Source organism: Musca vetustissima, unplaced genomic scaffold (assembly GCF_032173495.1).
Source record: "Musca vetustissima isolate MV318-11 ecotype Yass unplaced genomic scaffold, APGP_CSIRO_Mvet_v1 utg36902, whole genome shotgun sequence".
Lineage (NCBI taxonomy): Eukaryota > Metazoa > Arthropoda > Insecta > Diptera > Muscidae > Musca > Musca vetustissima.
In genome coordinates, this window is record NW_026878835.1 from 236169 (window position 1) to 250213 (window position 14045).

General features: G+C 36.2%; 1 protein-coding gene across 1 annotated transcript in view; it reads left to right on the plus strand.

Annotated features, from left to right (window-relative positions):
* LOC133323608 (phosphofurin acidic cluster sorting protein 1-like) overlaps nt 1-14032 on the plus strand; it is a gene marked incomplete at its 3' end in the record, with an annotated part of 105077 nt that extends 91045 nt beyond the window's left edge. The window contains exon 2 of the mRNA XM_061532524.1: nt 13788-14032. Coding sequence (XP_061388508.1) covers nt 13788-14032 — 245 coding nt within the window. The remainder of the gene's footprint in view (nt 1-13787) is intronic.
* Between the last annotated feature and the right edge of the window lie 13 nt (nt 14033-14045).

The window sequence follows — 14045 nt, forward strand, 5'->3', positions numbered from 1 at the left end:
CTTCTCTGAAGAAGACCTTCAGCTCTTCTATTGAAGAAAAAGACCTTCAGCTCTTCTATGGAAGAAAAAGACCTCCAGGTCTTCTATGAAGGAGAAGACCTCCAGATCTTCTATGAAGAAGAAGACCTCCAGCTCTTCTATGAAAGAGAAGACCTTAAGCTCTTCTATGAAGGAGAAGACCTCCATATCATCCATGATGAAGACCTTCAGACCTTCTTCTATGACAAAGAAGACCTTCAGCTCTTCTATGAAGAAGAAGATCTTTAGCTCTTCTATGAAGAAAAAGACCTTCAGACCATCGACTATGAAGTATATTCTCTGATGATCCTTGGTCTTTTATATAGAGGTCGTCTATTTTTTTTATCAAGCAGACAATCTGATCTTCTCTCGAGATAAACTCCTTCGGATTTTCTATGAAGAAGGCCTTTAGGTGTGTGAAGAAACCCTCTGATATTTTATTAGAAAGTCGAAATCACATTTTTGGTGCTTTATCAGGCAGACACTTTGGTTTTCTACAATAGCCTCTATAAAGAAGACCATCGGATTTTCTATGAAGAACTATGAAGATTACTTCCTAGTGGCATATAAAGATGAAATTATATTCTTTTGTGGAGAATAGGTTTTTTTCTTCTATAGATAATTTCCGTCGGTCTTTTATGAAAATAACCTCTGGTCATATTTGGAGAATACCATCAATTCTTCTATGAAAAACAAAACTATCCGATACCTTATCGATCTTCTGCGGTTCATCCAGTGGAATATCTTCGACAAGTGTTTCTATGTACTACAGACATATGCAACCTAATACCCATTATTATTGAGACACGCGTGGTGAACAACATTTATTGACTTTGTATTTGATATTGACATCCATTCAATATTAATACTGAACAAATAGCTAATAATTGTGTTGTCAATTTTTCTACTTAGCTGAGTGCTGTGAAAATTTCAAAATAACTTTATTTTGCAGGGCATGCAATTGAAATCAACAGCTCACTCGTGCTTGTTTATTGATTCTGTCATTAAAAATTACAAACATATTTATATTGACATATGTCCATATAAAAAAAAAATAATAATTATAACAGTTTAATTTGTTGAAAATTTAATTAATATTTTTTTCTTGTTAGCAACTATTTTGAAATGCATCAAAAATGTCAAGCATTTCATATTTCAACACTTTGTTTGGCGAGTGATTTTTTATAATATGGCCACGAACGATTCGCTAGCTATAAATAGTTAATGAAGGTGTTACATGGTTACAATTTATAAATATTATAAAGGTTCGTTGTGTGTATTTGACCCAGTAAACAAATATGGGAAATGTTATTCGGAATTTTTAAATTATTACGAATCTTCCTCTGAAGGCAAATTATTTTTTCTAATTTCTATTATTTGTGGATTTTGAAATATCCTGAGTGTTTTTTACCTTTTCAACCCTTTTCTTCAAATTCAAATATATTTCATTTTAAATTGTTCACTGGGTTCTCATTTGTTATAGAATGTGTTGTCTATTTTTTCAAAGGAAATATTGAAATGTGACAGTTAATCAAAAGTCGTCATATGCATGCACGCAATGACATTCACTTTTTCTATACGATACGTCAAACTTTGATTTGTTTAAAAATAGAATCTAGGTTTTCTGTGTAATTGATTTGATTGATAGATAGGTAGGCTGACAGACAGTCATGCAGCGAGGTGGTCAGTCCATCGGCCTTTTGTAAATCAAAGAAAATTAGTTCAGTTTTCTGTTGACTTTGATTTTTTTGATTTGAATGAATGAATGTTGATTGTGTGAGCGGTTGTTGGTTGGTTGGCTGTTGGCGGTGGCTAGTCAGTCAGTCAATCTTTTGTCAATTGTGTTAGGTGGTTTCCCATAAACCTGATATATGCCCTTTTTTCTATTGTATTTTTTTAGATTAGATACACAATTATTGACGATTAAAAAAATAATTGCGTTCGTAGAATTTGTTTCTGGAGGAAGGGGTATAAGGAAATAGGTCAGTTTTTATTTTCGTCGATTGGAAATTAAAATAAATTATTCAAAGTAATTAAATTAGGTTTAAATTATTGTTAATCTAGTTGTTGTTAGTTAGGTGATAATAAGTATTTGGTGATAGGATATATTCATAAATTCAAGGGGTTATCATTATATACGAAATCTGAACAAATCATGGAAGGATAGATGTAGATAGATTTGAATAACTGGAAAATGTTAATTATTAAGTACAGGACAATAACTGAATGGTTAGAATTGGAATTCGAAACATACACAAAGAAACTGCTAATAGAGGATCAAATATTCTTCTTAAGAGGATCAATATTCTTCAAATTCTCAATGTAAAATGCTTATGATTTTCAAGTGACTGGAAAATGGACCTGCATTACATTGAAGACTTGTAAACACTTGAAGACTTAAAGGATAAGAAAAAATAATTGGCATAATTTTGTTGTTGTTTTGTAGTTGTTTTTTCTAGTTAACATGATCGGAAAACATGATCACTAAAAATGATATGAGAAAGAGCACACATAGATTAAAATTAAATAAAAATAAACTAAAACTGAGAATAGTGTGCGGGGTTCCCTTAGAGAAATTAAATGAGGAAGAGTTTTCTAAATCCTATCCTCCTTCTCGAATCCTTGTGTATCTTTTTATACCCTACACAACTATGTTGTCAGGGTATTATAGCTTTGTGCAGCCCCAAGAGTTTGTAACACCGCGAAATATTGGTCCTACACCCACCTTTAAGTATACCGTCATATCTCGACTAGCTGAGTCGATCTAGACATGTGTGTCCGTCCGTCCGTCTGTCCATTATAATTTGTAAACAGTTATGGACCAATCTTCACGAAATTTTGCATGTAGGATGGGTTCTGGCCAATGAAGACCCCTATTGTTTTTGGTAAAGATTGGTTAATATTTAGGGGATGAAATGGACCAAATACTAAATTTTTGTCGGGTTTTCTGGTCGCTCCAGAGGACGCAATTATGGCACAAACATCTTGAAATTTTACATGGATAAGGGGAACGGGCCAAAGAATAAACATGCCTGTTTTGATAAAGATCGGTCAATATTTAGCAGGTCAAATTGACCCTGACTTTTGTGTGAAAATGACAATATTTGGATTCTATGGCGTATATATTTACTCCTAAAGGACATAGACCCGAGAAGTTGATAGTATATTCAAGAGGAGTGGCTGACCTTTAAATTGATACCAATTATATTGTCGTATGTTCTCGGATGTGGGAGTTACACTTAAATATTTACAGGTGCTTTCGTATTCAGATATTACTAGAGGGCGGAAATATAACGCTGATCGTGGACCGAGAAATTAATTTTTTGCAATTTTTCGAATCGATATATAGGCCACAGTTATAAGCCGATCATCACCATACAACGCACGCTGAAGTCAATCTGGACAAGTAATAAGAAGGGATGTACTGAATATTAGTAATTTTCGGAAAATATGTCAGTGTATGGAAGATGTGCTGTTGAACTCTAATCGGGCAAGAGGGTGGAAATGTCACGAAATATTTCCCAGGCTCGGAATAAACTTATTTAGAATGTTAGAACTCCGTCGTAGTTGTGTAGGCTATTGTATGGTCGGCCCCGTCCGACTAAACTGCTCCGCTCACTGGTTTGTCCATATTTTCTTGAAATACCACAAGGGTGTTCATTCCCAAAAGGAATTTTCAAACCCGCAAACCATGAACTCCATTACTCTGGGTTTACACATGCAACTTTTGTAAGCAACTCTGCTGAGTTCTTAGAAGAGAGAGAGAGAGGTATAAAAAGTGACATGGGGAAACCTAGACTTATGTGTCATAGTGTATTTTCCCTTAATTTCAGTGGGATCAAGTAAAACTTCTTCACAGAAGACAAAAATATATTTGTTATAGAAGAACTGGAAGTCCGCCCGTTAGGAGCGGTGAAAACCATAACTGCAACCAGTGCTGCAATTTAATCCACTTATCATATTCTTGTACAAATATGAATTCTGGACTATTGCGATCAATTTTAGAACATGTGAGGGTAATGAACAGTTTATCAGCTGCGACAATTCCTCAAGTTTTGAACTTCTGCTAGTTCATCACCTACCAAGTTCGGCATAAACTCGGTCAATTATTGCCACTGGTCGGTCTTCTGTAACCTCTTTTATTATAGAAAATGTTGTTTTATCTTTCTCACTTCTTGCAGAGGTCCACGACGAAGAAACCGATGTTTGGGAATCAGTCTTTAATGTCACAAGCGACGTCGTTAGACTTTTACTGGTTGCTGTCCATCAAAAGACCGCATGCTCTTCACACGGGGTGTGAGAGTTTACGTTTTCAGAGATGCATGGGCCTTAAAGGTTGTTGTTGGATTATTAGAAATGGCTTGTATTTCATAGACCTTTTTTCTGAAGACTTAGTTATGTTCACAGCTTTAGGGCGTCAGGAGATTTGTTCCCCAGAGATACAAGACCTTGTATCCTGCTTTGCATTACGTCGCGCTTTAAAGATGAATTTTTGTAATCTGTATCCATGTGTCGGTTCTTTTGTAAGAACTTGAGATCGACCATGTAAAGACATGTCAGCTAAGCCTGTTGTGGCGCCCATGTATTAAAAGTCGCTACCCTGATAGCAAGCCGTGAAGCACTGATGGACACGAGGTCGCCTATCACCCCAGCGTTAGGGACATCTCGTAAAATAGGATAAGACCTAGGACCTTTTTTTAGAATTGGTCGACGATTTTGAAATCATGGGTAACTCGAGATTCTCCCTCGGTACCCGGTAACTTTCTGCGTCTTGTTGAGGCCCAAAAAGCCTTTGAAACATTTTCTTCTTATGAAATCTGCAAGTGTCTTTATTGAGATTTTGAAATGTGTAATTTTGTTATCGGTTCTGGGTGTCAAAAGTCAGCACAAATAATAAATGCATCTAAATTAGTCGATTTTAAGCTTACACGATTCAGCTGAATGGCATTTGCTGTCACTAAAGTGTAGTTCAGCTGTGCTGAATAAGGTTTTCGGTTATAATTCAACAACTCCTCTAAGGGTTTCCTTGAAAATAGCCGAATAAATTTTCTAATAGAAAATAGGCAATTCAGCTCAGGTGAATTTAATTTTTAATGGATTTTTTTTTAATTCACTTCGGCTTAATTATATTTTTTTTATTAAATCATCAATACAGTTAAGCTGAATTGTATTTTTTAAAGGAGATCTTCCCTCTAATAGAAACGTTTTTGTCTTTTTTTTAACCCTTTCAGTGTTTTTGTCGAATATATTCGACATTTAAAATTACTCTCTTCCTTTGAAAATTTACGGTTATCCTATGTACCGTTACAATTGATGTCTTTGTTTTTGCTGAAAGACAGACAAAACTGTCCGAGGGTTAAAATAAGAATTGATTTTTTTTCTAAACTATGTGCCTTCATACGATTTTAAGTACAACATTTTAGATTTTTATTCCGACAAAAATTTGTTTTGACACTGAAAGGGTTAATGTTTCCCTAAACGAATTAGCTGAGTGACATTTGCTGAATAAGGTTTTCGGTTTCAATTCAACAACTCAACTAAGTCAAATAAGGTTTTCCATGAAAAATTTTCAATTCAGCTTTGCTGAATAAGGTTTCCAATAGAAAGTATGTAATTCAGCTCAGGTGAATTAAATTTTTAAAGAAAATCTTCAATTTACTTCAGCTGAATTACATCTTTTTATTTAAATCTGCAATTCAGTTAAGCTGAATTGCATTTTATACAGCAGATCTTGATTTTTATAGACAAGTTTTTGTCTATTTTTGGGAAGACCAAAATGTCCTCTTGTAGAAGTGGACCAGTTATTCCTATTGGTACTAAAAATATTCTCTTACAAGTATTGATGGTTTCAGATATCTATCATAAGTGTAGATGTTTCTATATCAGACAGAAGCAAGTCTAAAGTATGTCCATCCAGGTGAATTCATAATGCGTCATTTAACCAATCCTCCACTCAAGTAGACAATTGTGCACAGACAAACACAATTATTATTGATTTTGCCAACAAAAAACAAAAGAGATAATTTATTTTCAGTTTTTTTTTGTGAATTCTTTTGTCTCTTACTGTCGGTCTTCTTTCTCTGTGCTACTTTGTTTTTTTTTATTATTTTTTATTTTACCTTAAATCACGTTTTTATTATCTTTATGCCAGTTCACTGAACTTGGCTTTTGTTTCCAATACAGGCAAGACACAGAGCGACCGGCCAACCGGTAAACAGATTTTTGATATAGCTGCAGAGGAGGTTAATAGGATTCGCCACAAAAATACAAATTGAAATCTAAAAAAAAAGAAAACAAATTAATCTTAAAATCTCTGTGGCTTTGCTAAATTCTAGTTTTACCATTAAATCCAGTTCATTGGGTTTGGAATACAAATCTAAATTTTTTTGTTAAGAATTTAGAGGTAATATTATTCCTGGAAGATGTTAGATGATGTATATGATTTTGTAGATTATAATATTGTTTAAAATTATTAAGAATTTTCTAATCATAAAAGAGATTAAATTAAAAAAAAAATCTAGCCCCAGGGAAAATAAATATTGAACATCATGCCATTGTCCCGAAGGCTGTTTCTTGAGAAGTAAACAGGTCCTCTTGTAATCATTGGTAATGCCTTGGGAAAGGTATGAATTGAATATCTTTTTCTCCCAATTTTGGAAACATAATTAAATATATTTTTATAAAAAATGTTTTGTACAGAATTTTTATTAATTAAATTTATTTATTTAAATTTAATCGTAGACTTGCATCAAATCATGAAACCATGAAGTCATAAATATGATAAACTATAAATTTTAATGTCACATTTTATGAACTATTCTCTCACCATTTAATTGTCACATAATAGGTTTCCGTTTCAATTTCAATTGCAATTCCACAATATAATGAGATTAGTTTGTCTAGCTGTCTCTCCGTTCGTCTGTCTGGCCTCTCTCTGCAAGTTACCAATTCCCACAATCAATAAATGGCCAAAGAAGAACCATTGAAACACCATTAAATTGAAAATGGTTCCAATTTGTTGTTGTCGTTTTTTATTATTTCATGCTGTTCATGGCATAATAAAGCTATGATTTAAATTTACAATGGCAACAACACGTTTCAAACTATAAATGGAAACAAAAATGACAGAAAAAAACTGAACACTAGCACCAGTATCTTGTAAGTGTTTTGTAATTGTAATCTTATTATGTTACAATTGCAGCAACAACAAACAACAAAACACAGAAATAAATGATGTCATAAATTACCAGACCACCACCATATAATGTTTTTATATCCAACTCTACAATAGACTCTACTTGGCCGATCACATTATCATATGGCTGCAACAATACACAATACTCCAATTAATGTTCATTTTTACATTAATTGTCTGTCAAGTTTATTGTCACCCAACAAGTTGCAGTGTAATGCTGGGTGACAGGCGGGCAGAGAGGAGGGAGTGTATAATAAATCAACAACAAAAAGACAGATCTAGAAAATAGAAATCATAGAAAACCAACTCCAAGTGCCTAGCTATTGATGATTCATTTTAAAATTAAGTTTATAGAAGGTCAAAGGGGTTTCTTATAGAGAACTAAATGTCAACAGAACTAAATCATCAACAATTTTAGGAATGGCAAAAGTGGTTTCTTTTAGAAGGTCAATATGTCTCCTTACTTAATATCGGAGATTCAGCCTTTTGCAGAAAAGGCCAAATCTCCAAGTAGCATTATAAAAGATCATAGGACCAGAAGATCATAGACCAGAAGTTTTTCCTTTAGAAAACCGTGGAAGTTTCTCAATATAATACCGGAGGCTTCCCAGATAGCATGTAGGGGGAAGGTGGGTGTGTTTATCTGGGGTACAAATGCGTAAAATGAAAAAAAGAGCTTCCCGTCGGCTGTGATAGCAATAGAAGTCATATAAGCAATATAAGTCATAGTTATGCCGACTCTTCATCTAAAGAAGACTTAAAGGTATTTTATAGAAGACCAAAATATCTTCTTTTTTATAGAAGCCCCCAAGGGCTTCTTATAGAGTTTAGAAGACCTTTTGGTCTTCTATTTTGGACCGAAAGGTCTTCTTATAGAAACCCCAAAGGTCTTCTTACAGAATTCCAAAAAATATTCTTATAGTAGACCAGAAGGTATTCTTTTAGAACACCAGAAATTGTTCCTATAGAGGACGAAAAAGTCTTCTCATACGAAGACCAAAAGGTATTCTTATAGAAGCCTAGAACATCTTCATATTGGTCTTCTTATAGAGGCCCAGCCTTTTTATAGAAGACTAAAATATCATTTATAAAAGACAATATGGTATTTGTATAGAAGAAGTCTAGAAGGTCTTCTTATAGAAGACCAAAAGGTTTTCGTCTAGAAGATCCAAATTTCTCCTTAAAGAAGACCAGAAGTTCTTCATTAAAACGGAAGACAAGAAGGTCTTCATTAAAACAGAAGACCAGAAGGTCTTTATAAATATGATCAAAAGGTGTTCTTATAGAAGATCAGAAGGCCTTCATATAAAAGGCCAGAAGGTCTTCTTAAAGAATACCAAACGGTCTTCTCATAGAAGACCACAAAACCGTCTTATAGAAGACCAAAATGTCTCCTTCTTATAGAAGACTAAAATGTTTCCTTAAAGAAGACCAGAAGTTCTTTTTATAAAACAGAAGATTGGAATGGCTTCTTACAGAAGACCAGAATATCTTCTTATAGCAGAACAAAAGGTCTTCTTATAGAAGACCAATATGTCTTCATATAGAAGACTTGGAGGTCTTCATATAGAAGACCAAGGGGTCTAGAAGACCTGGAGTTATTCATATTGGTCCGCTTCTTATAGAGAACCATGAGGTCTTATAAAAGATTAATAGGACATTTTATAAAAGGCAATATGTCGTTTGTATAGAAGTACAGAGGGTCTTCCTTTAGAAGATCCGGTCTTCTTGAAGATGAACAAAAGATCTTGTTGAAGATGACTAGAAGGTCTTGTAGTAGACCAGAAGGTCTGCTTATGACAAAAGACCGGAAGGTCTTTTTCTTTTATAAACGTCCAGAAGATCTTATAGAAGACCATATGGTATTGATATAGGAGATCAAAATAATTTATATTTTTTTCGTCGAATCAAACACATTGTAACGGATCACTTTTTCCACTCCGATTGAAAACATCCAGAACCTCTTCTGGACTACAAATTGTTTTTTGAGAAATACAAATAGGTCCTTGGGTCATTGTCATTGTGCACAATCACATCTTCTCGTTAGTGTGCAAATAATCTCCACATTTGGTCGAAATTAAATAAATGTTGGACCCTATCTAATTATTCAGTATATAGTGCTTCAATACTCGGAGGATATCAATATGTTCGAATGAGATTCATTGCTACTTTCCCTACGAAATATAATATTTCTCATTTTTCTTTTCAAATGCATTCCTATATCAAATTTTCCAATTTATGCACTCTCTGAATCACTACTCAATATTACCCTGAATTCAGAAAAAACTAGCAACCCCATCATGCATACGACGAGTATTGTGCACATAACAAAAAACGGAATGTCCACTTCTCTATTTCATCATAACACTCAACGTAATTGAACATTCTTCAATACTCTATGGCCTGTTGGTTGGTTGCTATATATCATTGAAGAACATGAGCAGCAGGCAGGCAACAGCAACAAAAACTAGGAATCTGCCGAGCCAGGGAATTAAAATTTCCTGCTGCTGAAGATACCAGAGACCAATGGGTGAATTGTATTACGTACGTCCATTCATTCCATACGCATGGAGAGACTGCTGCTGCTGCCGCCAACAAAATCTGTGCACACACAAAAGTGCAAGAGAAACTATTCAAATAAAGTGTTTAATTTAATTTATGACCCCTACCGACCAGTGTGCTTGTTGCCATTGCTCTGACGACTATGTGTGGGCTATGGAAAAACCCAGTTGATTATTTTTCTTGCATGCAATGCAATACTACTATACCGGATGACACACCCGGGATAGTTGAATGGGGAAAAATTGTATATTTTTAATGAAGAAAAATGCAGTGGAAGAAATCTTTGGGGGCAACATGGGATATATGGAATGTATGAAGAGTGGTATGAAGGAGATCCATGAAAAAGGAAAACACAGATAAAGAGAAAATTTTAATGCTTCGTATATAATTCGAAGAGGCCTTGTCATAGAAAAGCTCAAGGTCTTCTTTCATAGAAGAGCTGAAGGTCTTCCTTAAAAGAAGAGCTGTTGAAGGTCTTCTTCATAGAAGAGCTATTGAGGGTTTTCTTCATAGAGAAGCTGTTGAAGGTCTTCTTCATATAAGGGATGTTGAAGGTCTCCTTCATAGAAGGGATGTTGAAGGTTTTATTCATAGGAGAGCTGATGAAGTTATTCTTCATATAAGAGCTGATAAAGGTCTTCTTCATAGAAGACCAGAAGGTATTCTTCATATAAGAGCTGATAAAGGCCTTTTTCATAGAAGACCAGAAGTTTTTTTCACAGAAGACCTTCTTCATAGAAGACCAGGATATCTTCTTCATAGAAGACCAGAAGGTTTTCTTTATAGAACACCAGGAGGTCTTCTTCTTCATAGAAGATCAGAAGACCAGAAGGTATTCTTCATAGAAGACCAGAAGGTCTTCTTCATAGAAGACCAGAATGTCTTCTTCATAGAAGACCAGAATGTCTTCTTCATAGAAGACCAGAAGGTCTTCTTCATAGTAGACCAGAAGGTCTTCTTCATAGTAGACCAGAAGGTCTTCTTCATAGAAGACCAGAAGGTCTTCTTCATAGAAGACCAGAAGGTCTTCTTTATAGAAGACCAGAAGGTCCTCTTTATAGAAGACCAGAAGGTCCTCTTTATAGAAGACCAGAAGAAGACAAGACAAGAAGGTCTTCTTCATAGAAGACCAGAAGGTCTTTTTCATAGAAGACCAGAAGGTCTTCTTCATAGAAGACCAGAGGGTCTTCTTCATAGAAGACCAGAAGGTCTTCTTCATAGAAGACCAGAAGGTCTTCTTCATAGAAGACCAGAAGGTCTTCTTCATAGAAGACCAGAGGGTCTTCTTCATAGAAGACCAGAAGGTCTTCTTCATAGAAGACCATAAGGTCTTCTTCATAGACGACTAGAAGGTCTTCTCCATAGAAGACCAGAAGGTCTTCTTCATAGAAGACCAGAAGGTCTTCTTCATAGAAGACCAGACGGTCGTCTTCTTAGAAGACCAGACGGTCGTCTTCTTAGAATACCAGACGGTCGTCTTCTTAGAATACCAGAAGGTCTTCTTCATAGAAGACCAGAAGGTCTTCTTCATAGAAGACCAGAAGGTCCTCTTCATAGAAGACCAGAAGGTCTTCTTCATAGAAGACCAGAAGGTCTTCTTCATACAATAGAAGACCAGAAGAAGACAAGACAAGAAGGTCTTCTTCATAGAAGACCAGAAGGTCTTTTTCATAGAAGACCAGAAGGTCTTCTTCATAGAAGACCAGAGGGTCTTCTTCATAGAAGACCAGAAGGTCTTCTTCATAGAAGACCATAAGGTCTTCTTCATAGACGACTAGAAGGTCTTCTCCATAGAAGACCAGAAGGTCTTCTTCATAGAAGACCAGAAGGTCTTCTTCATAGAAGACCAGAAGGTCTTCTTCATAGAAGACCAGAAGGTCTTCTTCATAGAAGACCAGAAGGTCTTCTTCATAGAAGACCAGAAGGTCTTCTTCATAGAAGACCAGACGGTCGTCTTCTTAGAAGACCAGACGGTCGTCTTCTTAGAAGACCAGACGGTCGTCTTCTTAGAATACCAGACGGTCGTCTTCTTAGAATACCAGACGGTCGTCTTCTTAGAATACCAGAAGGTCTTCTTCATAGAAGACCAGAAGGTCCTCTTCATAGAAGACCAGAAGGTCTTCTTCATAGAAGACCAGAAGGTCTTCTTCATAGAAGACCAGAAGGTCTTCTTCATACAAGACCAGAAGGTCTTTTTCATAGAAGACCAGAAGGTCTTCTTCATAGAAGACCAGAAGGTCTTCTTCATAGAAGACCAGAAGGTCCTTTTCTTAGAAGACCAGAAGGTCTTCTTCATAGAAGACCAGAAGGTCTTCTGCATAGAAGACCAGAAGGAGGTCTTCTTCATAGAAGACCAGAAGGTCTTCTTCATAGAAGACCAGAAGGAGGTCTTCTTCATAGAAGACCAGAAGGAGGTCTTCTTCATAGAAAACCAGAAGGAGGTCTTCTTCATAGAAGACCAGAAGGAGGTCTTCTTCATAGGAGACCAGAAGGAGGTCTTCTTCATAGAAGACTAGAAGGTCTTCTTCATAGAAGACCAGAAGGTCTTCTTCATAAAAGACCAGAAGGTCTTCTTTATAGAAGACCAGAAGGTCTTCTTTATAGAAGACCAGAAGGTCTCCTTCATAGAAGAGCTGATGAAGGTCTTCTTCATAGAAGAACTGCTGATGGTCTTCTTCATAGAAGAGCTGCTGATGGTCGTCTTCATAGAAGAACTGCTGATGGTCGTCTTCATAGAAGACCAGAAGGTCTCCTTCATAGAAGACCAGAAGGTCTTCTTCACAGAAGAGCTGCTGATGGTCTTCTTCACAGAAGAGCTGCTGATGGTCTTCTTCACAGAAGAGCTGCTGATGGTCTTCTTCATAGAAGAGCTGCTGATGGTCTTCTTCATAGAAGAGCTGCTGATGGTATTTTCATAGAAGAGCTGCTGATGGTCTTCTTCATAGAAGAGCTGCTGATGGTCTTCTTCATAGAAGAGCTGCTGATGGTCTTCTTCATAGAAAAGCTGTTGAATGTCTTCTTCTCATAGAAGAGCTGTTGAAGGTCTTCTTCTCATAGAAGAGCTGTTGAAGGTCTTCTTCTGATAGAAGAGCTGTTGAAGGTCTTCTCATAGAAGAGCTGTTGAAGTTCTTCTTCATAGAAGAGCTGTTGAAGGTCTTCTTCTTAGAAGAACTGTTGAAGGTCTTCTTCATAGAAGAACTGTTGAAGGTCTTCTTCATAGAAGAACTGTTGAAGGTCTGCTTCTCATAGAAGAGCTGTTGAAGGTATTCTTCATAGAAGAGCTATTGAAGGTCTTCTTCATAGAAGAGCTAAATGTATTCTACACAGAAGAAGATGTCTTCTTTAATACTTCATAGAAGACAGATGACCTGAGGGCCACTTTCTTCGATGTTCTCCATAGAAGAATATATTTTTTTTCATAGAGTGCCCAAAGTTCTTCTCCATAGAAAGCCAGAAGTAGAGCAGAAGGTTTTTTTATGGAAGCCCAAGGGTTCATCTTCATAGAAGTCCCGATGGCCTTCTTCTGGATGGTCTTCCAGGATACCTTCCTTATAGAAGACCTGGCTGCCTTCCTATAGAAGGCCAAGGAGTCATCTTCATAGAGAACCAGAGGGTTTTGATCTTCATAGAGGACCAGAGGGTCACCTTCTTCATAGAAAACTATAAAGTCTTCCACTTTTGTTCTTGAATGCCAGTTCGGTCTTCTTCTCTAGGTTCTCTAAAAAAATCGTAATTTTTCTCAGTGTATTTCTTCGAGAATTTTGCCATAAGGCGCACATATTTCAGTATAAATTACCCTGCCATGCAATTTAATTTACATAAATGCCTGACTTGGGCATGACAAATGATAGCCTGAAGTCAAAGTTAATATTGACTTCCTTTTATTGCCTTCTTTCGTCATTTTTCCTGCTCCCTCTGTCTCTTCCCCATTACGCATTGTAATAAATCCATAATTAATTTTATTTTTTTATTTAAATTAATTTCCTTCTGCTTTTCGCTTTTTTTTTTGCAGATTATGCTCGCTGACAATAACCCGTTTAACAATATTAACACCCCTGCCGGGCGATATGACATCCCTGTCGTTGGCGGTGAAAATGCAAAGTTCCAAGCGTACACTGCGCTCACACGAAATACCCATAAGTGGAGCTAGTTTTATGCAAATTGCCTCGGGCACCGGTAATACATCGGGAGGTGCAGCAACAACAACTAGCGGTGGTGGGGCCAGCGGAGGTGGTAGCCACAAGACCAACCGAACCAGTAGAGGACACAA